The sequence below is a fragment of the Mobula birostris genome, chromosome 9 (genome assembly GCF_030028105.1).
Source record: "Mobula birostris isolate sMobBir1 chromosome 9, sMobBir1.hap1, whole genome shotgun sequence".
In the NCBI taxonomy this organism is placed as follows: Eukaryota; Metazoa; Chordata; class Chondrichthyes; order Myliobatiformes; family Myliobatidae; genus Mobula; species Mobula birostris.
Genome location: NC_092378.1, coordinates 93500450 through 93527147, shown reverse-complemented (window position 1 = coordinate 93527147; position 26698 = coordinate 93500450). Strand labels below are relative to the sequence as shown.

The window sequence follows — 26698 nt, the reverse complement described above, 5'->3', positions numbered from 1 at the left end:
TGACTTTAGTAGTGCCACAGTCTTATGGTCTACTACAGGTTGCTTATGAAGTCATTTCAGAATTGCCTCTCTGACACAAATGGTAAATATACGGGCTCTCGATAGTCTAACAACATCCCTGGGCGTTCGTAATAATCTCACATTAATAAACATCATGGCCTTAAAGAGATATGCCAATGCCTCTGAACTTGAGCAGCCAATTGTGATGTAATATGTTAGAAGGTGGTATTATAGAACATATCTTGCTGGTAAGCAGCAGTATCAAAGATCTGATAAAATATATTTGAAGATAAGTAACTATATGCTCACTTTTCTGGTAATCTTTCACTTACCAATGACCTCCAAATACTGTTGGATGACTGAGTTTGGGTCAGGACCCATAAATATGTAGAGGTCAAGAATACCACCAATGGTTCTCCATGTCAAAGCAGGAGTGGGCTGGAGGGCCACATCTACAAAAGAAAGACAATTATCTCATGATCACTGAATTAAATGATGTCTTTTTGAAACAAGTTCTCATATTCTACAATCACTGCACATTGAAGCGATTCTTTAATCGCTTAACATCTGAAAGCTAAACTGGAATGGAACTCAACATTGTTAGATTTAACAATTTATTTACTGTTCTCTGATCTAAGTCTTACTCAACTGTGATCCACTTCTCTCTCAACTATACAAAGTAGGAACAGCAAAGTAGCTGAGGATGATGTTTCCTCTTTTTTTCTGAGGAACTCTGAGCCAAACAGTACCACAAGGTAGAATCACAGCCCCAAAACCATGCTCCCTACATCAAAAACACCAATCCCAAACCAAGACCTTAACACCAAAAACACCAACCTCAACCAAAACCAGCAGCCTTAAGCCTAACTATCTCCAACATCAGACACTCAATCCAAACCCAACAGTCTGCATGAAGTAGCAATGGGTGTGAAAAGTACTTTCAAACAATAGAATGCCAGCAAACATCTCAGCATATCCATCCGGTATTCTGCGCTTACCCATTGCATTGCTGTTGAGAAGGAAAACACCATGTGACTTCCCATCTGGCTCCATAGACAGATAAAAGGGGTGGACTCCGTAAAGGTTAACAGACTCCTGCAGTACAAGAGGCAGCATTCAGAATCAAAGTTCACATCACATACAGGTAACCAGGGTAAGGTCAGTGTCTGCTCGTGCTGAGAAACAAGGACGAACAGTCATGTTGCACATTGGGAGCAACCCAAGTGTCACAACAAACCACATTAGATGATATTAGGAATGAGTGATCAGAACTGTAGACACAGGGTTAGGTATCAAAAAGAGTCTTAAAATAGAAAACTAAGCCAAAAAGTTGGAGGGATTTGCAGGAAATTTGGAAGCTAAATAGCTGCACCAATGATTTTGCAGCAAATTAAAATAATGAATTTATAGCAGAGGTATCTAAAACTAGAAGACATAAGTTTAGGGTAAGTGATATGAGGTTCAGAGAGAATCTGAGATGTAATTTTCATTGAGATGGTGGTTGGAATCCAGACCATGCCGTCTGTGTGGGTATTGGAAGCAGGTACTTTTGCACAATTTGAGAGGTGTATATATATTGAAATGCAAGGCACAGAAAACTATGAACCAAGTGCTCATAAATATATGTAGTATAGATGTGTGCTTGATAGCTGGCAAGTGCACAGTGGGCCAAAGGATCTGTTTCTGTGAAGTATCTCTCTATAATTAAAATACCAGAATAGAAAAAATGTGGAGATCTGGAAGTTTGAAGGGCAGACGATTCCTCTATCTGTTATTACTTGGGCTCCTCCAGCCCACTTATTGTCTTACATGCTGCAAGGAGACCCTGCTTTAAAAGTTTTACCTGCTCTGAAATAGGCAATGCACGGAATGGTCTTACCTACCCAACTACAAGAACAAAATCCAAAAGACGATTACCACTCTTGATCAAATGCTAGCTCAACAACAGATGTTAAAAGGGGGTGGAGGGTGGATGGGTTGTGGCAAGGAAATGAGGCTTCATTATAAAAATCTTTGAAAACACTATCGCGTCCCAGCAGTTGCTGATTATCAAGGACAGAAGCTCCCAGTGGATTGAGGGTGATGAGACGGCAATTTAAGCATGAACTACTGAGATGAGGAACCTGCTGAATAATGAAACTCTCACAAATAACGATATAATGATGATTTTTTATTCATTGAATGAGTGATAAATATTAGTCAGTACAATGGACACACAAAACAGGGAGCAGTACCCAAAGTACTGCAATTGGGTCTTTTACACACACCTAAAAGGTCTGATAAGCCATTGGGTTATGCCTCATACCAAATGTTGACAAGTCCAATAGTGCAGTGTTCCTCAGTTCCGTACTGGAGTAATTAGGGGCTCAAATTTCAATCATACAATGTCAATAAAATGCTGCCATGCAGATGAAAATTGCAGTAATTCAGAGTAGAGCAATTTTGTGCACAGTTCTGAGTGCTTCAGTGTCACTTGCGAACATCATCTGCCATTCCAGGAGAATTTGATGGGTGCAGTGTTCACCGAGCTTGACAATTAGCTTGGAGACGTTTCATCACCAGTCGAGGTGACATCCTCAGTGCGCAGTTCACTGAGGATGTCACCGATTGGTAATGAAACGTCTGCAAGCTAATTGTCAAGCTCGGCAAACGCTGCAACATCAAGCACTTCAACCCAAGGTACCAATATTCATCACCATCCTAGGACAATATTTGAGTGTCCATTAGCAATGTTTTTCCAATGTTAATCAGACCAACAGAAGTATAATGCCCAAAATATATCTTCAGTGAGATCTGCAACCACATTGGATGGAAAAGGAACATTTTCACTAGGAGAGAACCATTTATGTTACAGTCTTAAAAGCAATGTTGTTTAAAGAACGAATCACATTAAATTTGGGTTCTTAGCCTATCTCCTGCACACCAATCATAGCTTGTGCTGTGTACAGATCTCACTCAACACCAACCCGTCGTTATGTCTTCAACATTTTGTTGCAACAAAACTATATTCTTGGCCAGATCAAACACTCTACTTAATGGACAACATGGGCAGAGATTCGGCTATTTTTGTGTAACAACCACACAGCATGGCAGGAGGAAGGCCAGGACTCAACATTCAACGCATTACCCACCCAAACAACAGGGCAGAGGATGAAGGAGAAAAGGCTTAGAGGGGATCTGAGGAAGAATTTGTAAATGTGTATGGGAGGGAGTGTTGAACGAGGCTTGATGCTGCTGCTGTTGTTACTTGTTGTGTTCTGCGTTGTTCTGCTGAGCACTGTGAGCATGCTGTGCTGGCATCTTGCGGCTGTCCCCAGCACACCCTCAGTATGTTGGTTGCCAACGGAAAAGACACATAAATTCTGTACATTTTGATGTACATTTGACAAAAAAAAACTTGAATCTTGAATACACTACCTCAGAAGGTGGTAGAGGCAGAAACTTCAGGACTCTAAAAATGGCGACACAAAGAGACTCAGTGGCTCCTCAGGCTCCCAATAATGGTGCTAGTTTTAAATTCAAAGTTTCTAGTCAGGGATTTCAATCAACCAAAGCTCCGTGAATACAACACCACTGAACTCTTAGGCAAAATTACTTTTAATCCGCCAGCAGCAGAGTTAATAGCGGTGCCCAATGGACTAGGGAATCTATGGACATCAGACCCGGTGACAACGACCTAATCTAGGCAGCTCAGCCGAGGGAGTGGCAGATGCAGGCAGTGCGAAAGGAAACAGAAATATGGCAAGAGAGTCGGGGCATTAGCTAGGCTGAGATCAGACTAGTGACACATTCTCTTTTCCTGGCTACTCAATAGAAATAAAATGGACTTACTGAGAATGAATGCACAGAAAGAGATGAGAAACTGCTGCCTTCTGGTTTTCACTAAAACGTGGCTAACCAACAACATGCTCAAATTGGCATTTCAACTTGACAGGACGACATAAACTCCCTGTCGGGGAAATCCAAATGAGGTGGAATCTGTGTGTACATTTACAAAGGTAGGTTCCCAAACTCATCTGTAGTTAGCAGTCACTAACTGGGGCAATTAAGCATCTTACAATTAGATGCAGGCCACATTACCTGCTCAAGGAGTTTGCTGTTGTGTTCATCACCGCTGTCTACATCCTCCGGAGTGCGAACGCAAAGGTCGCACTGGGAGAGCTTTACAGTATCAGCAGCTCTCTACAAAATAAGCATCTGGACATTCTCTTCATATTTGCAGGAGACTTCAATCATGTCAACCTGCAGGGCAGGTTACCCAAATTCCACCAACACATCATCATGGCCACTAGGGAAACTCACAAGGCTGGACCATGTTCATATAGACGTGGTACTTACAAAGCCATCCCACACCCTAATCTTGGCTTCTCTGACCACATCTCCATACTGTTAATCCCAGCATACTGACGCTGCTGAAAATGGAGAAACCAGTCAAGAGGATCATCACTGTACGGCCTAACGAGGCAATCACCATGTTTCTGGACTAACTAGCAGATATTCAAGGTTGACACAAACCTCAAGGAATATGCCTCATCTGTCACCGGCTTCATCTCTAAGTGTATAGATGCCGTTGTTTCCTCAAGAACAGTGTTCTCACTGCCCAACAAGAAGACCTGGCTGAACTCAGAGATGTGCACCCTACAAAAAGCCGAGGACACTGCCTTCAACTCTGGAGGCAAATAAGCTCTCAGAGCACCTAGGAGAAATCTCATCTTCGGCATGGTGGCAAAATCTGCCGACACCCAAAGAATTCAGGAGCAACTGTCCAATAACGATCCCCAGAGAACGTGGCTGGGCATTAAGGGCATTACTGACTACATAACAGGAAAAACAGCATTAACTGGGCCAGTGACACCCTCCCTCCCTGACACTATGATGCACACTTTGAGGCATACAACACGAAAGCTACCCTCTCCCAGGTGAGCAGCCACTGTCTGTAACAGCAGCAGACATGAGGCAGGCGGGCCAGACAACAGTCCAGGTTGAGTGTTCATGCAGTGTGCAAACCAGCTCACTGACATCTTCATGGGCATCTTCAACACTTCACTCATCCAGGCTACTGTCCCCAGATTTCATATCAGCCACCATCATCCCTGTACCAAAGAACCCTACACCTTCAGAACTAAACGACCATGGCCCGGTGTCACTGGCATCAATCTTCATGAGGTTCTTTGAATGGCTGGTAACGATACACATCAAAAACTCCATTCCTGCCACAATGGACACTCACCAATGTGCTTACTGACAGATCCATTCTACAAAAGACACCATAGCATCTGTCATGCACCTGGCCCTGACACTTGTGTCAGAATGCTGCTTCTGGATTTCAGTTTGGTATTCAACACTATTACCCCACAGACCTTGATGAACAAACTCCTACTCCTCAGTCTAAATACACACTGTGTAACTGGCTGTTGGACTTCCTAACCAATAGATCTCTGATAGTCAGAATGCACAACCACTCCTCCCTCACCCCGTGATCCTCCCCAGGGCTGTGTGCTGAGCCCATTGCTGTACATCTGCTTACACATGACTGCACAGCCAAGCACCCGAGTAATCACATTGTCAAGTTCGCCGATGACACAGTGGTGGGGTTCATCACCAACAACGGTACGACGGCCTACAGAGAGAAGGTGGAAGGGCCTGAGGCCTGATGCCAGGCAAATAAAGGAGATGGTTATCAGCTTCACTCACACTCCTCTTTACTTTGGTGGCACAGCATTGGAAACCGGGAGCAGTTTCAAACTCCTGGGACTGCACACCTCGCACAACCTCTCATGGTCCCAGAATACATCGTACATTATCTGAAAAGGTCAGCAACACCTCTACTTTTTCAAGAGGTTGAAGAGAGCTGGACTATACAGATGTATATTCATGCCCTACAGATATGCAATAGAGAGCTTCCAACTTGCTGCCTCATATGATACCAAAAATGCACTGCGAGGAACATGGAGGCTCTACAAGGGGTAGCCAAAACTGCCCAATGCACCACCTACCTGCCGTCAAGAACAGATTCACTGAAAGGTGCCAGGAAAAGGCCAGTAACAATATGAAGGATTTCATCCACCTTGCTCATGAATTTTTTGTCCCACTTCCAACGGGGGAAGGCTACGTAACATCCACGCCAGGATCACCAAACTCAAAATCGGTTGCTTTCCCCAAGCAGTGAGGTTGATCAACACCTCCACCCACTAACCCACCCCTCCAAACACACCCCCAAACACCACTACTTCATTATTTCCTGTCAGGCACCTTACGTACAGACACTCCTGTGCCTAGTGCCACTTTATGGGCATATAATCAAAATATGTATATAAGCTATTTATCTATTTATATTTATTGTGTTTATATTATTATATTCTTTATCTTATTGGGTTATTTTAGTGCTGCATCGAACTGGGAGTAACAATTATTCTCCTTTACACTTGTGCACTGGAAATGACATTAAACATCCTGAATCTTGAATCTTGACAGAGTCATAGAATACTACAGCATAGAAACAGGTGCTTTGGCCCAGCTAGTCTGTGCCAAACCATTAATCTACCAGTCCCATCGACCTGCACCCTCCATACCCTGCCATCCAGTTTTGTGAGAACTGTGAAAGAGTGGAAACATTGTTAATTTTAAGTTGCAGAGACTGGGGGATGAGGGCTGAAGAGGCATAGAATCTTATAGCACAGAAACAGACACTTTACCCTACCACATCCACGTCAGCCACCAAGTACCATCTCCAGCTGGGTGAGGCCGGGGCTGCCACAGTAATAACCTTTAATGAAACCTCCCGGCTGATTGTTAAGGAGGCCATTTTCAGAGAAAGAGAGGACATAAAGGTAAAAGCCGATCTGTTGAGATACCCAGAAAATCAGACTGTGCCATTGAGGGGGGAGAGAGAGAGGGAAAGAGGGAAAGGGGGAGGGAGAGGGCGAGGGCGAGAGAGAGGGAGGTTGGAGAGGAGAGGAGGAGAGGGGGAGGGGGGAGGAGGGGTGGGGAGGGGGAGAGAGCAGTCATGACGTAGGCATGCTGCATGTTCAAGAAAGCTGGAGACCTGCTGTGAAGCCTCTTCCCAATCTCCTCTGTACCTGTGGATTAGGGCTTACTGGTGGCCTCTTGTTGAAGTGGCTGCAATCACAAGAAGCCCCTCCCTACTGCCAGAATTGCTGATGGAAACAGAGCCACTGAACACTGGCAGGCACAATGCCCAGTTTCCCACGTGTGTGACCTTTGTAGAATTGAAAATAGGGAAAGCTCACAATACAAACAATATCAAATGGGGAAAGGTGAGGGGGCAGGGACGTTCTGGGTGTAAAACACCTTGCTGCACCTCTCCCTCCCCTCCTTTCTATGAGGAAGAATAATTCATATTCGCTAAGTCTGGGCTCTGCTCCCCACAGTCACCACAAAACATACAAAATACTTGTACCCAGCAAAATGAACAGGCCTCAAGAGTTGTGCAAGTATAACCCAGACCTATTCATTGGGGGTCAGAGGAAATCAAGAATGAAAACACAGGGAAGTAGATCACTGTAGGCCGCTCGGACAGGTTCAGCATGAGGTTGTCACTGGAATGAGACTTGTTATACCTACCTGAGGAGGGATATCACGAGCCCAGAATGTGAGTGTGTTCCACTGGACACTATGCAGGAAACCTGACTGATGTTCTCCAAGACCATAGATATACTCTGAGGGCAATGAGGTTGACATCTGCAGGAACTGATCAGCAAAGAAGAGGGGGGCGACTGTCGTGTTCAATCTGATTATAAATAGACAGAAATTAGCCAGGCTCAAAGCCCACCTCCACCAGTTACAACTACAGTTTGGAATTCAATTCCGATGTCATTTGCAAGGAGTTTGCACGTCCTCCCCTTGCAATGCATGGGTTGCCTCTCAGTCTGAAGATGTACCAGTTCACACAAAAATACCTAGATCATCTAGAACTGGCCTATAGTTCATTATTTAAATCTATATTTCAGAATCATTATGTGTTTGTCATAATTTGCCCTCCCACTATTTTCATACTTAGGGGCAAATGTGGAAACGTTATATTTTTTCCTTCCTCCAGGTCACTGATATAAAGAGTTAAAAAACTGAGATCCAAAAGTCCCCCATTAGTTCTATTCTTCCAGCTGGAAAAAAACCCATTTACTCCAATGTATGGACATCCAGTCTTCAATCCATGCTAACACACTATGCACCAGCATCTCATGTGGAAGCTTGTCAAATGCCTTTGAGAAGACTAAGTGTATTATATCTATAGGTTTCCTTGTGTAACGAATTCAAGCAAACTTGTTCCAAACTGTTTGTAAAACATTATAAAGCCATGTTGACTAGGTTTGAATGCACTCAGTTTTCTTCACACTTTACACTCATGTACTGAAAAATTACAACGAAGAATCGTGACTCCTGAATTCTATCACTATCCCATAGGGCATCTTTAACTACCAAATCTCTTATTAATACTTCCACATAACTCATGACCAATTCTAAAACAGCCTGTTCCTGGACAAGTTCCATAAAATACTATTCTAAGAAGCCATTCCTGACACACTCCACAAATTTTACTTCTATAATACCTTTGCTAATTAGGTTCTGTCAAACTACATGCAGATTAATTGTCCTGTGACAACTGTAGCTCCCTTTAAACATACCCTAGATATTTTCCCATTTATGCACCACCCTATTAAGAGGTCACATTTTGGGGGCTGAGAGACTACTCCCATCCATGTCTTCTTTCTCCTCCAATCATGATTTCAGCTCAAGTCAATTCTACATTGATATCCACTGCCTCTATATCAATACTCAACACCTCTCTGATACTTCCCTCGACTAACATTACCCCAACTCCTTCCCCTTTTAGCTTGTTGTTTTGCAACAGCATATATGCTGAAATATTGAGTACCCAGTCCTGGTTACCCTGCAACCACATGTCCGTAGTAACTATCAGATCATACTGCTGTTAACTCATCTATCTTACCGCAAATGTCATGTGCATTCAAATAAAGGCCATTAGGCTTCGATGCTTTTAGTTTTTTAATAACTCTGGATTTGCCACTTTCATTTACATTTTCTGCCCCTTCCTGTCATACTTTGCTTGCTCCCCTCACTATCTTTTGCCACCACTCTCTTATTTTGTTTTGACTGATAAAACAACCCTTTCCACAACTATGTACCACCCTAGTTATACAATTTACCAGGACAGTTGTATCAGCATGATTCAGCTGAAGCACATCTCAACAGAACTTCTCTCCTTCCTGTTCCAGGAATGGGAGCTCCACGTCTATCTCACTGTATTTTAAGCCACATATTTACCTTGGTAACTCTGTTCATCCTTTTCCAATTTGCACATGGATCAAGTAATAAACCAGCGATTATCATCCTTGTGCTTTTGCTTTTATTTTGCCCTGAGCCCCTTATAATCCTCAGAGGTTCCTTCTTCCTAGTCCCAACTATGTCCTTAACAGGGAAAGACTTTTTCTAACTCTTTCCCATCTTTATCCTCTTGTCCCACATCATGAAGATTTATAAGGACATGAAAATTTGGAAAAACTTACAGCACCGTCCTCGTGGATATCCTTCTCACAACAATCCCGAATGGATCCTCGGAATATTCTACAGTGTACAGTGGATGCATGGCTTTCTTTGCTGCCTTGGGAACCTCGATGGGGACCTCATACCGTGGATTTGAGGAGTCATTTATCTGAATCAGTCAAAGAAGGAAAAGAGGGTCAATATTCAGCAAAAGGCTGTGTTCCTCCCTGTGAGGTGTACAATTGGCTGGTGCTCTGTGAGATTCTGGTCAGGAACATTCACCCAACTCATGAAGACTTTAACTCATGAAGCACAAATTTCCTCTGCCTCTCAAAGTCCAACCCCATGTCCCCGTTGTGAGAGGTGGAAACGGGCAAGACAAGCCATCAGGGCTCTGGTGAAGCTGTATAGGCCAATCCCTTGCACAGTGGATAAAACGGATTGCAGAAACACTGATGAACTCCAACCATATCATCAACTTTGGACAATGGAAACAGGAGGTCATAAATGGCCTATGCTCCATTGAGGAGGCATTGAAGAAGAGAAGACAAACTTCCTTTGATCAGAGTTCCCAAAAACAAAAAGCTCAAATCAACAAACAAGGTCAGTACCTCTTTGCTCATTTCGGGAGCTCACTGCAGAGTTTAGCTGCCACATTACAACAGTGATAGAGTTACTTGAGGAAGAAACAAAGATAGTTGATGAGGGTAAAAGCAAAAGGATTGTTGTGGTGGATGACTTTAATTTCCCAAAATTGACTGGGATTTCTTTTGTGCCAAAAGCTTAGATCGGGCAGAATTTGTTAGGTATATCCAGAAGGGTTTCCTTAAACAGTTTGTAAATAGTCCAACCAGAGATGAGGCCATATTAGATTGATTTATTTAGTTTATTTAGAGATACTGCATGGAACAGGCCCTTCTGGTCTAACTGTAAAAGTACTGCCCAGCAGCCCACTTATTTAACCCTAGCCTAATCTCAGAACAACATACGATGACCTACTAACCTACAATGACCTATTAACCTACTAACTGGTACATCTTTGGACTGTGGGAGGAAACTGGAGCACCTGGAGGAAACACAGAGAGAACAAACAAGCTCCTTACAGATGGCATCAGAATTGAACTCTGAACTCAGACACTCTGAGCTGTAATAGTGCTGCACTAACGGTTACATTGCCATGGCGCCCACAGTAGTTTCAGGAAATGAGCCTGGACAGGTAATTAGTGGGAGCACATTTTGAGAACAGGAATCAGAACTCTGTAAACTTTCAGGTACTTATGGATAAAGATAAGACTGGACCTCAGGGAAGGTGCCACATTGGGAGAAGGCTAATACAACAGTATTAGCCAGGGACAACCAGAGTAGTTTGGGAGTAACTGTTATTGGGTAGGTTCACATCCAACACAATAGAGTTGTTTGAAGTCCAGCTGGACAGAATTCAGGATCCAAACGTTCCTGTGAAGAAAGAAGACAAGGTTGGTAAGGTTCAGGGACCTTAGATGATGAGAAATGTTGCAGATTTAATCAAAAAGGAAAAAGAAGCATACGTAAGGTTTAAGAAGCTGATACAGGATCCAATAAAAAAAAACAGGGATTCAGGAAAGCTAAAAGGAGCCACATTATGTCCTGGCCAAGTAGCATCATGGACTAATGACAAGGTATTTCACACACTTATTAAATGTAAGAGGATAATAGTGAAAGGGTAGGACCACTCAAGGAGAAAGGAGGAAATTTACGTCTGGATCAGGCAAGTGGGATGAGATACTGAAGGGCAGTGGAGAATGTCTACATGGACTTTAGCAAAGCATTTGACAAGGTCTCTCATGGTAAAATAATTCAAGATTAAGGTATATGGGATCCATGGTAGTTTGGTAGAAGGAACTTAAAATTGGCTTGGCCATAGAAGACAGAGGGCAATGGTAGAAGGGTGCTATTCTGAATTTCTAGATTTGCAAGTAGGGTGTCCCTCAGGACAGAAGTGTAGGTGAGCTGATTATTAAGTTTGCAGATGACATAAAAAACTGTGGAATTGTGGATAGTGAGAAAGGCTGTCAATAGATACATCCATAAGAGTAAGGAAACCACGTTACTGCAAAATAAAACTTGGGGTAGGCCGTGCTCGGCTGTAGTCACGCCATTACAGGAAGGACGAGGAGGCATTGGAAAGAGCTTCACCAGGATGTTGCCTAGATTGGAGGATGAGCTATGGAGGAGTGGCTAGACAAACAGATTGTTTTCTCTAGTGTTGGATGCTGAGGGAAGAAGTGATTGAAGTATAGAAAATTATGAGAAGGTGCATTGTCAGTCTTTTTCTATGGTGGAAATGTCAAATATTAGAGCTTTAAAGTGAGAGGGGGAAAGTTTAAAGGAGGATTACGAGGCAAGTTTGTTTTTGAAAAGTGGCAGGTGCACTGCCAGGGCAGGGATTAGAACCAAAAACAATTGCAATGTTTAACAGACACATGAATAGGCCATGTGCAAGCAAATGGGATTAGTTTAATATGGTATCTGGTTTGGCACAGATATTGTCTGAAATCTTCTTTAATGTCTATGTGTCCAAAGTATCTAATTGGCTGTAAAGTACTTTGAGATGTTATTAGGTTGTGAAATGAACTAAACATATTTCTCTTATCGTTCAATTACCAACTCAGAGGATCTACATTTCAACTTTACTACAGCAGAAAGCAGATTAAAGAGCTTCAGCCAGTGAAGGAGACCATGAGGCAGTAGATTGTTATAGAAATCCATCTGGATGGGGACTCTCTCTGAGTCCAGTACTATACCCAAACATGACAAACATTCTCCTCTGATGGATGAGCCATCAGCTGTAAAATATTTACATCCACTTTGGCTTTTTACAAACCTCAAATGCCTCAAACACCCTTACAGATAATTAAGTAACGTTGATATAAAAACTAAAAGTATTGGAAATACTCAGGCAATTTTCGTGGAGAGAGAAACAGATCAGTATGGTGATTTTCTGTTAGAGTTGGTAAAGGCTCAAAAATGGATATATTTTTAGCTTCAGTAAAGGGTGACAATGGTGCAGTGGGAAGAACAAAGGGGATGTCTGTAATAGGGTGACACACCCAGAGAAAATGGATTGGTGTAGTCTGCGATAAGCGTGCTGGAGGCAGCGAATGTAGAGGAGGTGTAAATAGGGAGATGAATGACAACAGAGGAGAAAGGAGAAAAGCAAATGTCAGAATGGTGAGATACAGAAGACTTCAGGCTGGTGACTTTTCTCCCCAGGGCTAAATGGTTTTGTTTCTCTCTCCAAGGATGCTGCCTGATCTGCTATTTCCAGCCACCCGTGATATTCAAGCTTTCCAGCAACTGCAGATTTCTTTTTTCGGATACTAGGATATATTTAGAATAGTCCTCTTTAACCTAACTGGCTCACTAAAATTATTTTAGAGGGAAGAAGTACACCCAGCCCAGCCTTCTCAGCCTAGGACTGTATGTGATTCCAGTTCCCCTAAGCCTGAATTAACTCCTAACCACTGTCCAAGGTATCTCCATAAGCCACTGGGTCACAAGGGGGATGAATGGCTAACCTAGGATGCTAGGGTTGGGAATTAAATTCTACACTTGACAGATGCAAGGGAACAGTTTAACGGAACCTCTTTGATTTAGTATGGAAGACTCCCACCTTGATGTGAAGTCTGTGGTCAGCTTCGAACATTATGTTCAGTTGGAGTTTCCAAATATCCCTGGGATAGTAAGTTTTATTCCTTCGTGTGAGCTCTGCCACCTCTCCCAGCTCTGTAGGTGTCAGGTTTCCTAGGATATAACTTGAAAAATTCGGTGGGTAGAAGCACCAAGGCTCTCCAGATAGATCCACAGTGACCTTGGCAAAACAACAGCCACGTTCCTCACACAACTTCCGAGAGACGACTCGGTCCCTCTCCGGATAGCAGTCAAATCTATCACGCTCTGGAACGGAGAGGCAGGCATCCTTGTCGCCTTGCTTGTTATGTGATGGTGAGATGCGTGCCACTGAGTCTGGGTCTGGGTACCCTGATTCCCTGCTGGTCGGCTGCCTGATTGTCTGCCCCCTGTTGCAAAAGTTGATTAAGCCAAGGAGGAGAACGAAAGTGAGCACTAGCACCCATGGGTGCCAGCGGCGACAGATGCTTTGCTGGTTCATCGTTGCAATTGCTGGGAGTGCTGTCGAGATTCCGATAACGGCTGCCTGCTGTGAGATCCAGCAAGAATCCCTTCCCGCATTATCTCTCAGCAAAGCTGAAACAGATATAAAAATATAAGTTGTTTTGTTTCCTTTCCCACTTCAAACCTTGCATCCCGTGCTGCCGACCACTGCTGATAAGTGAAAATTCATAGTCACAAACATCTCATGATGCTGAGCTCAGAAATCCATTCGTCACATAACAGTAGTAACCACAAGGCATGACCCACGTCAATCAGATCCTAATGACTTAATAGGAACATGATGAGCCACACAAATACACGTACACACCCATAGATATACATTAATACATTCTCACACATAAATCAATAGACACACACATGTAAATATGCACTGAATCAGGCAGATTGTGTGTACAAATGTTCACACTTACTGACTTCACAGGACAAGTTACCAAAGCAATGAGAAGCAGCAGGAACGAAGAAAAAACAGCCATGCCATTGTTCCTCTTCCTCTCTCTCAAAACCATACTCCTGCTTACACACCCTCACCTGCCCCCCGCCACTTAATGCCTTTTGTATCAAGTAATCTACCTAAACTCCTTGTATATTCCCCTCTGCCCTCCGATTCCTAAATGGACATTGAACCCTTGAACATGACCTCACTTTTTTGAGGCGACACTTCACCTGTGAGTCGGCTGGGGTGATATACTGCATCCGGTGCTCCCGGTGCGGCCTTCTATATATTGGCGAGACCCGACGCAGACTGGGAGACCGCTTTGCTGAACAACTACACTCTGTCCACCAGAGAAAGCAGGATCTCCCAGTGGCCACACATTTTAATTCCACATCCCATTCCCATTCTGATATGTCTATCCACGGCCTCCTCTACTGTAAAGATGAAGCCACACTCAGGTTGGAGGAACAACACTTTATATTCCGTCTGGGTAGCCTCCAACCTGATGGCATGAACATTGACTTCTCTAACTTCCGTTAATGCCCCTCCTCCCCTTCGTACCCCATCCCTTATTTATTTATTATCCCCCCCCCCACTTTTTCTCTCTCTCTTTTTTCTCCCTCTGTCCCTCTCAGTATAACTCCTTGCCTGCTCTCCATCCTCTGGGCTGCCCTCCCTCCTTTCTTTCTCCCTAGGCCTCCGGTCCCATGATCCTTCTCCCTTCTCCAGCCTCGTATCCCTTTTGCCAATCAACTTTCCAGCTCTTGGCTCCATCCCTCCCCCTCCTGTCTTCTCCTATCATTTTGGATCCTCCCCTCCCCCTCTCAAATCTCTTATTATCTCTTCTTTCAGTTAGTCCTGTCAAAGGGTCTCAGCCGGAAACGTCGACTGTACCTCTTCCTAGAGATGCTGCCTGGCCTGCTATGTTCCACCAGCACTTTTTGTGTGTCTCACTTTTTTAATGTATATTATTTCTGTTTTTTGCATGATTTTTAATCTATTCAATATATATATACTGTAATTGATCTACAGTAATTGTATTCATTATTTTTTCCTTCTATATTATGCATTGCATTGAAGTGCTGCTGCTGTTAACAAATTTCACGACGCATGCCGGTGATAATAACCCTGATTCTGATATTCAGTGATTCGGCCACCTCTATAGTCGGAAATTGCACAGGCTCACTAATCTTGTGAAGAAATTTCCTCTCATCTCAGTTTTCCATGTCTTACCCATATCCAAAAACTGTGATCCCCTGCTTCCAGATACCACTGTAGGTCGAAGACTCATGAAACAGATGATATTTATAACTGGCTTGAGAATAAACTGTCCTCTTTAACTACCTCAGTAAATACAAAACCAAAGTGGAAAGAAAGCATCCCCTTTCTAATGGGCTGTCTACAAATAGACTAGCATTTTCCCAACCACCACTGTTGGGCTAATCAGCCAGTAGTTCCCTCATCTCTCCTTCCTCTTTCACAAGCTGGAATTACTACTACTACCTTCCTATATATGAGAACCACTCCATGATCAACAGAATTTTGGAAAATGACACCAATATATCCTCTATTTTTGTGGCTACCTCTTTTAGAACACCGGAATGTAGATTATCAGTATTAGAAATTTAATATTTAATCGGTTCTATTAATTTTTCCAGCAATATTATTTAATCAATACTAAATTTCTTTAATTCCCTCTTCTTGTTAGGCTCTTAGCTCTCTCTCTTATTGCTGGGAAGCTTTCAGTGTTCTATGAAGATAGAAACATAGTGTTTCATCAATATTTCTGTTACCTCTTTGTTCCCTTTAGTCAATTCTCTCTTTGCTGACTATAAGCAGGCACCATTGGCATCAATAATCTTTTTTATTTTGATACTTGTATATGTTTCCATGATTCACTTTTATGTTCCTTGCAAATCATAACTTTGGGCATTTCTGCTAAATTTCCCAGCATCTCATCTGCTCAGGTCAGTTGGAAACACAATCTTCTCCATTTACCTGGGTAACTTTGAATCATCCATGACAAGGCCCACCTGAATGTCATCTATTTCACTATCCAAACCACTCATACACTCCACCACTGGTGCACAGTGGCTGCAGAATATCGTCCCTACAAAATGCACTACAACTATTTCCACAAGCTATTGTGATCCGAGACAAGTTCTACAATAAAGGCAAGGGTGAAAAGGAACAACACCTCCAAGTTGAACACCTCCCTGACTTGGAAATACTTAATCACTGGGTCTAAGTCTCAGAATTCCCACCTCAACAACACTCTGGGACCAGGACCAGGACCAGAAGGGATGCAAGAGCAAACAGAGATGAGCAATTAATTCTGGGAAGTGAGCAATACTCACATTGTCTATTGTAACCAAGTTGTGTACCCAAATTAGTATGATATATCCGCATTTGGGCCAAATCCCTCTCAACCATTCCTCCCCATGAACCTGTCCAACATGACTTTTAAACATTGAAACTGTCTCCATATCTTTCACTTCTTCTGGCAGCTCATTCCATATACCCACCACCCTCTATATGAAAATCCTTCCCCTCTCATCTTAAACCTTTGCCCTCTAGTTTAGACTGCCCTATTTGGGGGGGGGGGGGAGAGAACAAAGATCGTGAATATTCACTTTATCTATGCCCTCATGATTTTACAAACTTCTGTAAGATCACTCTTGGGAATAAAGCCTCGGCCTATCCAGTCTCTCCTTATAACTCATGGTCTCCACTCCCAGTGAAATGAATGGAAATTAATTCTGGTTGGGTTGAGTTGTTCTCAGATCTTGCCAATTCATTTGCAAACGTTTTGTCACCACAAAAGGCAGCAGTGTTTCCTGGCTAAGACTCCTGGGTGCAATGAAAACATTACAATCGTCAGAAACATCATCAAAGGGTCCAAAAAGAACAAGGAAGAACTTGCAGTCACATTTGTGGATTTGGCAAAGGCCTTCGATTCAGTAGGCCATAACTGATCCAAAGATTGTTGCAGAGAGTGGGGGCACCCAAACGCCTTATGAAACTAGTTGAGTATCTATACACCAACACGACAACGGTAGTGAAACTTGGCAAGGATAAAACCATTAAGATCAACATAAAGAAGAAGGTTAAACAAGGAGACCCCATGTTACCCATTCTATTTAAAATCACAATGGACCCATGAATAAGCACACTGGAACAGAGGGGAGGTGGAGTAGAAATCACTATGGCAGAAGGAATATCCAGGAGCACAACACTAGCGATCACCGATGATACAGCCCTCGTCAGTGGCTCCAATAATGGGATGGTGAAAGATCTGAACATCCCAAAGACCTTTTGCAAGGCAACTGGGTTGGAAGTAAGTGTGAGGAAAACAGAGTTTTCACTTTGTCAGCAAGAGAAAGACACATATATATCCGTACGAGGACACATCATCAGTGCGCTGTTCATTTGTGGTGTGTCCTCCGAATGCTTGGCCTTTATATACTGAAGATCAGAGAACAACTCAACCCAATCGTCAACCATCTGAACTACACATTTCCAGAGTTATTTGTTGCAGTGACCAATCTCCAGTCTCCTTCATAATTTGTTACAGGTTTGTTTCCTCATTCCATTCGGTTAGTAACCAAAATAATTGCTAATCAAATCAAGAATACCTAGTCTGCTAAATGAGATTTGCTCTCAGTCCAGTGATGATCCAGGCAACCCAGGAGGCCAGAATCGAATGGTAAATTCAGGGAGCACAATTACTGACATTGTCCTTGTACCTGGGGCATATGGGTTTCTGGCACAGGTTGGCTGATTATTTTGGACACAAACCGGCCAAGTACCTTTGAGAAAAAGGTGGTCCTATTTCAGACTGTATGGAAACTGCACTGGACAAGAGATAGGTGACTAGCAGTAACAATAGACAAAGCTAGTGTTATCTCCCAGAGTGGTTACCATTACCCAATGGAGTCAGAAAGGAACTTGCTTATTATTCCACAGTACCTCACACCTAGCTGCCCCAATTACCATCTGACTAGTCACATCTCTCTAGAAACACCATGTCAGTGCCAGCATGTCACATGAGCAGTTCGTCTCACACTGACGGATATCCATCTCAGAAGCACCCTGTAATGTATACTATTTAATTTATTTCACTGTGCACTGGCCTCCTTTATACACAGAGGACATGAATAGGAGACATTTAGAGGGATATGGGCCTGCCAGGGGCAGATAGGATGAGCTCACTGGGCATGGGCAAATTGGGCCTATTTCCATGACGTAGGACTCCCTGACTCTAGGTTACTTGGAAGGCCTGGAGCTTAGATAACATTCTGTTTTGAAGTATAGCCTCTGTTGTAATACAGAAAATGTGCAAGGAGGTATCTGCACGAAGGAAGATCCCAAAAACAACAATGTGCTGAAGAAACTAACTCTGGTTGATTGCTGCAATGACTTATCTCTCATTTCGTTAATAATCTGTTTCAGGTTTGTTTCCTCATTCGAATCAGACCAGGACCTGGCCAACGAGTTCACAATAGACCTAATCCCTGTACAGGTTCGTGTCAGGCAAGGCTGTCTCATTGCTCTGACACTATTATTAACCATAATGCTGCACTTGACCAACAAGCTTCCTATTAGAGCAGAACTGAATCTACAGGACTAATGTGAAAATGTTCAACTATAACACTACCCTTGCCGAACCAGGGTCTCCCCAACCTTAGTAGCTGAGCTGCAGTGTACAGGTGAAGCTTGTATTTGAGCACATCCAGAGTTCAAGCTCCGAGATATCATTTACTCATTCACTGAAGCACACAAGGGAAAGGACCTTACGCTCACCTCGACAAACAAAAGGTTCTCGTTCAACTGAATCCACCATATTTTACTCTCTAATAAACAAAGGTTTCCTGATAAGACCCTGGAAATTATGGATTACACCCACGTCTTGGGAGCCACCTTTCAATGAATCATATGTCAATGATGTAATTCATTATTAGCTACAATGTACCAGCACAGCTTTTACTCAACCAAGGAAAAGGATGTTGAATATCAAGACCTCAAACCTGGCACCAAGCCTACCGGACAGCGGTGACCCTGCCCTTCTCCTAAGATTTTGCTCATCCTCAACAGGCAGTGGAGAGAACACACAACCTTTACTATAAGAACAAGAGAACTGAGGATCCTCTCCCAGACTAACATCCAAGACAGTAATTATGCTCAGTCAGTTCCTTTGGATCAGCCACCTTATTCACATGCCTGACAACAGTGCATCAAAGCAATGTCTTACTACAAGCTCTGTCACTAGAAGAGATTTTCAACGGACAGAGGAAAAGATTCAAGAAAATGTTCAAAGCCTCCCTGAAAATTGCAAAATTCCCAATGAATATTGGGAATCCCTGGCCTTGACTGGAACATTCAAAATGGGGAAGGAACATTCAGACTGGCATAGAGAACACTGAAGATGTGCATCAGGATCATACATTGTAAAAAACAGCAGAGGGACTGCAACACCTCCCAAAGCATCATGCACCTCCTGTCCCAGTTCTGGAAGAGTCTGCAATTCCCACTTTGGTCTCACTTGTCATCTTTGAACCAGAGCAGAATTAAGTCATCCATAATCCCAAGGAACTGCCTGTTGCTAAGGGTGGATGGTGGTAAATATTGACAAGAATACCCAGCAGAACTTCCCCCAATTATTTTTGAAATGATGCAATGGGATGTTAACACATAACTGAGAGGGGAGCCTCGCCCAAAAGGCATGCATGATGACATAATTCTGCAGCTTGTTTCATTTGTAAATAATGTCACAAAATACAAGGCCTCACATTAGATTGAAATTACTTCTGTTGATCCCAACCAACTTACTTACTGCCTGTTATGCCACTGGTGTTTAGGGCAGCAATGAAGATCCTCTACTTCTCTATGTATAGAAAGATTCTTCATTGCTGTTTCCGTCACAATTTTTTTGAACAGTCAGGGTTAACAACTCTGAGCTAAACCCCGAACCTGGACAACTGTTAATCTGTCCTCTATCCATTAACCTGTTTAACTTGGGCGACCCTACCAAGAGCCAAAGCACAAGGCCCTGACTCCAGTCAACATAGCTTTCTGGGTCACTGAGGCATGCAGGACTCCAAACCCTATGACAAACATCCTGACCAACTGGAGCATTAACCTTGCCTTTCGCTTAAATTCCATATCATCCCATCCAAAGTGCATTACTCCTGCTCACTTCCTCACTCTGTAGAAATTGTCTATCATCTCCATCTTCTATTTAACCTTTCATCTGATGTTATTTCCGTCAATTTGCTTCAGATATCCCCTTCACCCTGCTAGGTCTTCCTACAATCTATGCACAGAGTACTTTCGCCTTCTTCCATGATAATCTATTTACTTCTTCCACTGATTTTTTTTAGAATATTTAATAATAGCTTTCACTTAGATAATTGAGTAAGGGGATCAAGAGTCACATGTTGGTTGAGAGAGTCTGAGAGAGCATTTTCCAACTGGTTAGGAAGTGGAATAATTTTGAGATCAGGAACAAGACAGCAATACTCAGCTTCAACCAAGAACTGAAACAGTACCATTAAAACTCCCTCACAAATGTTCAAACCATACTCATTGCAACCCCAGCACTATACTTCACGTCATAACCCTATAAATAAACCATCTGTGGATCCCATTTTTCTGCAAGCTGATCACCTGACAGAGCTCTGCATGTTATCATGGAAAATTTCATCTCACTCATTGACTTGAAGCAGCAGGAAAGTATTACACACTATTGGAGTTTGAATGGCACCAAAGAGACATAGAGCTCAGGCAGGTCAATAGACTTGAGAAGCAGATCAATCATTGGGGTCCAAATGAAAATATTAACTGCCAACCATTGATTTTCTTCCACAGATACTGCTTGACCCTTTGCATTCCTCCAGAATCTGGAGTGTTGCTCCAGATTCCAGCATCTGAAGCCTTTTTGTGTCTCCTGTAGATCAATGATTAAATAGCAATGTGGTTCACGGGGCTGAGCAGGACAAGTGCTATACTTGCTCCTTTACCTCCTCCCTCACCACCTTTCAGGGTCCCAAACAATTTGTCCAGGTGAGGCCACACTTCACCTGCAAGTCTGTCAGGTTCACCGACTGTACCTGGTTGCTCCCGGTGCAGCTTCCTCTACAACAGTGAGACCTAGTGTAGATTAAGGAACTGCTTCGTTGAGCACCTTTGCAGTATCTGCCACGACAGGCAGGATTTCTCGGTGGCCACTCATTTTAATACTACTCCCCATGCCCACTCCGACATGTCAGTCCATGGCTTCCTCTACTGCCATGATGAGGTCACTCTCACAGTTGGACGATCAACACTTCATATTCCGTCTGGGTAGCTTGCAACCTGATGACTTGAACATCAATTTCTCTAGCTTCTAGAAGTTTCTTCCCCCACCCCCTTCTCTTTTCCCATTTCCCTTTCTGGATCTCCTCTTACTCCTTCACTTCTCCTCATTTACCAGTCTCCTCTCTCTGGTGTCCCTTCTCTTTCCCTTTCTCCTGTGGTCCCCTCACCTATCAGAAACCTCCTTCTTCAGCTCTTTACCTCTTCCATCTTCTCACTTCATACTCTCTCCCACACCACCTCGCTACCTTTTCCCTCACCTTGTTTCACCTATCACCTGCTAGCTTGGACTCCTTCCCCTTCCACATTTTGATTCTGGTTACTTCCCCTTTTCTTTTCAGTCCTGAGGAAGGGTCTTGGCGTGAAACTTTGACTGTTTATTCCCCTCCTGACCTGACCCCCAGCATTATGTGTGTGTTACAATGTGAATTAGCTGGAAAAGGAGGTGGGCTAATGAGACTAGAAAACGGTATGGTGTGAGTAGGGTCAAGGGGGTGTGGGTGAGGGGAATTAGGGGAAGTGAGTAGGGGGATGAGGGTGAGTGGGGCAGCATTGAGGTGGGTCGGAGATGAGGATGAGTGGGGGCAGGATTGAGGCAACTGAGGGAGACGAAGGTGAGTGGGGCAGCATTGAGGTGGGTCGGAGATGAGGGTGAGTGGGGGCAGGATTGAGGCAACTGAGGGAGACGAAGGTGAGTGGGGTGTGGACGAGGGGGAGTGGGGAACAGGCGGAATGGGGATGAGGTGGGACAAGGGGTAGTGGGAGGGGATGAGGGGAGTGGGGGAATAGGAGAAATGAGGTGGAGTGGGGTGGGGACGGGGAGTGGGGAATGGGGAAATGAGATGGAGTGGTGTGGGCTGGGGACAGGGGGAAATGAGGTGGAGTGGGGTGGGGAGAGGGGGAGTGGGGGAATGGGGAAATGAGGTGGAGTGGGGAGAGGGGGAGTGGGGGAATGGGGAAATGAGGTGGAGTGGGCCAGGGACAGGGGGAGGGGGGAATGGGGAAATAAGGTGGAGTGCGGTGGGGACAGGGGGAGTGGGGGAATGGGGAAATGAGGTAGAGTGGGGTGGGGGACGGGGGAGTGGGGGAATGAGGTGGAGTGGGGTGGGGACAGGGGGAGTGAGGAAATGAGGTGGAGTGGGGGAATGAGGAAATGAGGTGGAGTGGGGAGAGAGGGAGTGGGGGAATATGGAAATGAGGTGGAGTGGGGTGGGGACAGGGAGAGTGGGGAAATGAGGTGGAGTGGGGGGCAGGGGGAGGGGGGAATGGGGAAATGGAGTGCGGTGGGGAGTGGATGAATGGGGAAATGAGGTGGAGTGGGCCGGGGACAGGGGGAGTGAGGGAATGGGGAAATGAGGTGGAGTAGGGTGGGGACAGGGGGAGTGGGGAAATGAGGTGGAGTGGGGCAGGGACGGGGAGTGGGGAAATGGAGTGGGGTGGGGAGTGGATGAATGGGGAAATGAGGTGGAGTGGGGTGGAGACAGGGGGAGTGGGGGAATGGAGAAGAGGTGGAGTGGGGTGGGGGACAGGGGGAGTGGGGAAATGAGGTGGAGTGGGGTGGGGACGGGGAGTGGGGGAATGGGGAAATGAGGTGGAGTGGGGTGGGGACAGGGGGAATGGGGAAATGAGGTGGAGTGGGGTGGGGACAAGGGGAGTGGGAGAATGGGGAAATGAGGTAGAGTGGGGACAGGGGGAAATGGAGTGGGGTAGGGACAAGGGGAGTGAGGGAGTGGGGAAATGAGGTGGAGTGGGGTGGGGACAGGGGGAGTGGGGGAATGGGGAAATGAGGTAGAGTGGGGACAGGGGAAATGGAGTGGGGTGGGGACAGGGGGAGTGGGGGAATGGGGAAATGAGGTAGAGTGGGGGACAGGGGGAAATGGAGTGGTGTGGGGACAGGGGGAGTGGGGGAATGGGGAAATGGAGTGGGGCAGGGACAGGGGAGAGGGGGAATGGGGAAATGAGGTGGAGTGGAGTGGGGCGGGGAGAGGGGGAATGGGGAAATGAGGTGGAGTAGGGTGGGGACAGGGGGAGTGGGGGAATAGGGAAATGAGGTGGAGTGGGGGACAGGGGGAAATGGAGTGGGGTGGGGACAGGGGGAGTGGGGGAATAGGGAAATGAGGTGGAGTGGGGGACAGGGGGAAATGGAGTGGGGTGGGGACAGGGGGAGTGGGGGAATGGGGAAATGGAGTGGGGCAGGGACAGGGGAATGGGGAAATGAGGTGGAGTGCATGTGGGGAGGGGGGAATTGGGAAATGAGGTAGAGTGGGGGACAGGGGGAAATGGAGTGGAGTGTGAGGAGGGGGGAGTGGGGAAATGAGGTGGAGTGGAGTGGGGCAGGGAGAGGGGGAATCGGGAAATGAGGTGGAGTGGGGCAGGGACAGGGGGAAAACGAGTGGGTGTGGGGGTATGAGGCGAAGGTGGGGACTGGGAGCGAAGGGGAGGAATGAAGCAGGAGTTGGAGGGGGATTCGAGGCCGGCCTGGATCGGGGTTAGTCCGGGGCCGCAGAAGGTTCGATCACTGGAGTCAGGCCGGGCGATGGGCCTGGGGTCTCCTCCCTCCGTGAGGAGCTGCGGGCGGCGCTGAGGTTCGGCCGGCCGCCGCCCTTAAACGGGCCCTACAGCGGGTGCTCCGCCTGGGCCTTGCCGGCAATGAAGGAGCCGGTCGTGGTCAGCGGGAGACGGGAGGGAGGAGCCCGGACGCTGTCAAGATCCTCCCTGCAACCGGCGCTGCCGGATCTTTGACCGGGGAGACAGAGCTGAGGGTCCTGGTCTTACCTGCAGGCCAGCGTCTCCCCGCGCCGAAACAGCGACCTGCGCACCCAGGCAGGGTGGAGAGAGCCGGGGAGGGGGTGGTGTTGGATTGGAACAAATCAGCAAAATGTTCCCAACAAAAAAACTTCATTTGTGGGGTGCAGGTTCCAAATAGCCTTATCTATGGCGATGAATCATCACAGAAATCCTCTTCAGCATCCCGTATTTACAAGATTAGTGGCTTATATTCGAAGTTATAATATCCAAAAAAAACTTTGTTAAAGTCAAAATTGAAATATTTAGGTTAGTGAGATGCAGGTCACCGGTTGGCTAAGGCAGCTAAATAATAAAATAACAGGCAAGTACGTTGTATCATCAGTCCTGGGATCACTCACCTACTTTGGATTTAAAAACCTGTTTGATCTTTTCAATATTTATGTTTGTTTTCACGGTTCTCCACATTTCCTCTCTCTAACTTCACCTGATTTTTCTCTTCCTCATTCAATCCCCTCTCTTCCTTTCCCCCATCCCCTGCTAAAATGTAATCTTAGACTTCCAATACAGTTGGTAGTGAATTATCAATATTGGCTGTTAAAGTTGTAACCTTTTAAAATTCTCTTCCTTGATTATTCTAACCTTACTTCTTTGACTAAAGACTAAGATTTAGATGTTGTTACAGAGGATCTTAGCACTCTATAAAGGTGCAAACTGCATCTTAAGTTAGTACCTCAGCAATTATCCAAGGCTCCAAGACCATCCAAAGACAATAATATCAGGGTTCTCTCCACAGTGTATGTGTAAAGGATAACCTAATCAAAATAAACTCTTCTTGGGCTTCCAGCCGGGTACAGGTATCAGTTGCAACTGATGTTTTGATGACCAACTCTGCCAACTTCATTTTATGAATCTCCATTCATAACCTAACCTTTCATAAAAAAGATCTTTGGAAACGTTGGAGTCACTGGTTAATCCGGTGTTAAAGTTCCCAGTTGCCTTAATGTGATGTGATGCTGCCCACACCCGAATCCCCTCCATTTCCCAGACATCATTCTCCACAGCTTCTGCCATCTTAGATGGGATCCTATCACCAAACACACCTTTATCATTTTTTTCTTAAGATGGCACCAGCGACCAACGTGATGCCCTGCAGACTGTAAAACTAAACTGCTACTTCTTCTAAAAATGCTTCTACTACGAAACTGTGATTGGAGCCTGTAATTTACACGTTGATGATTTTTGGGCCGACAGAGCAATCTGACACATTTGATGCCTCTGGGGTATTTCAGCAAGGTTGAGAGTGGAGTGTTTGGTCTAAAGGCAGAGCGTGAACCCATTATTGGCTTCACCGATTAAAGCATCAAGCAAGATTGAAATGGACAAGAGCAAATGATGAGTAGATGTTCAACGCCATCTGCCTATGTTGACCGGTCTCCCTCTCTCTCTTACTTGCTGTTGCCATGGAAAGCTGCAGGAGTCTTGGGTCCTGGTTTGCAGAGTAGCTGTGGAATCTTTTTTGGAAGACTCTGTGGCCAACGTTACATGGATTCTAGTTATTTTCTGTGATTTGATCGGTGCGCTTCGGCTCGGACTGGCTCTATGACCTGCAGTCTACGATGACAGAGCGCTAAATTGAACTGAACTGAACACTCCTAGACTGTTTTGAGGATTCTACAGTTTGATGGGCAATATATTATGTGTTATTCTCTCACTCTTTGCTGTTTGCATGCTTTGTTATTTTTCTAACATATTGTGTGTTTGAGGTGTTTCTTTGTTTCATGGCTGTTTCTCAGGGTTGTATACTGTACATATACTTCGGAAAATAAATGTACTTTGAATCTTTGAACCTTCCCCCCCCCTCCACCCAACCCACTCTCTGCTTTCTGCAGGGAAAGCTCCTTCCGTGATCCCCTTGTCCATCCGTGCATCCCCATTGATATTGGCTCATAGCCTCCTCTACTGCCATGAAGTGGCCACGTGGCCACTGTTAGGTCGGAGGAGCAACACCTTTTATTCCGTTTGGATAGCCTCTAAACTGACAATTCAATTTCAATAATTTCTCCCCTCCCCCTTCTCTCCTTTTCTATTCCCCATTCTGTATCCCCTCTTGCACCTTGCCTATCACCTGCCTTCGTGCCCCTCCTCCTTCACTTTTTCCCATGGTCCATTCTCCTCTCCTGTCAGATTCCTCCTTCTTCAGCCCTTTACCTTTTCTACTTTTCACCTCCCAGCTTCTCATTTCATCCTCGCTTCCCCCCACCTGCATCCCTCTCATCCGACATCGCCTATCACCTCCCAGCTTATACTTTTTCGCCTTCCAACCACCATCTCATTCTGTCTTCTTCCCCTTTCCTTTCCAGTCCTGATGAAGGGTCTCAGCCTGAAACATCAACTCTTTATGCCTCTCCATAGGTGCTGCCTGACCTGCTGAGTTCCTCCAGCATTTGGTGTGTGTTCCTCTGGGTT

At 45.0% G+C, this 26698-nt stretch overlaps 1 protein-coding gene across 1 annotated transcript in view; it reads right to left on the bottom strand.

The window, feature by feature from the left end:
- The window catches only part of gaa2 (alpha glucosidase 2), a 71286-nt gene extending 46849 nt beyond the window's left edge, over nucleotides 1-24437 (bottom strand). The window contains exons 1-6 of the mRNA XM_072268402.1: nucleotides 24260-24437; nucleotides 13178-13770; nucleotides 9549-9694; nucleotides 7585-7750; nucleotides 999-1095; nucleotides 333-452 (exon numbers count right to left, since the gene is read on the bottom strand). Of these exons, the coding sequence (XP_072124503.1) occupies nucleotides 333-452; nucleotides 999-1095; nucleotides 7585-7750; nucleotides 9549-9694; nucleotides 13178-13770; nucleotides 24260-24386 (1249 nt within the window). The 5' untranslated portion in view covers nucleotides 24387-24437. The remainder of the gene's footprint in view (nucleotides 1-332; nucleotides 453-998; nucleotides 1096-7584; nucleotides 7751-9548; nucleotides 9695-13177; nucleotides 13771-24259) is intronic.
- Nucleotides 24438-26698: the final 2261 nt, after the last annotated feature.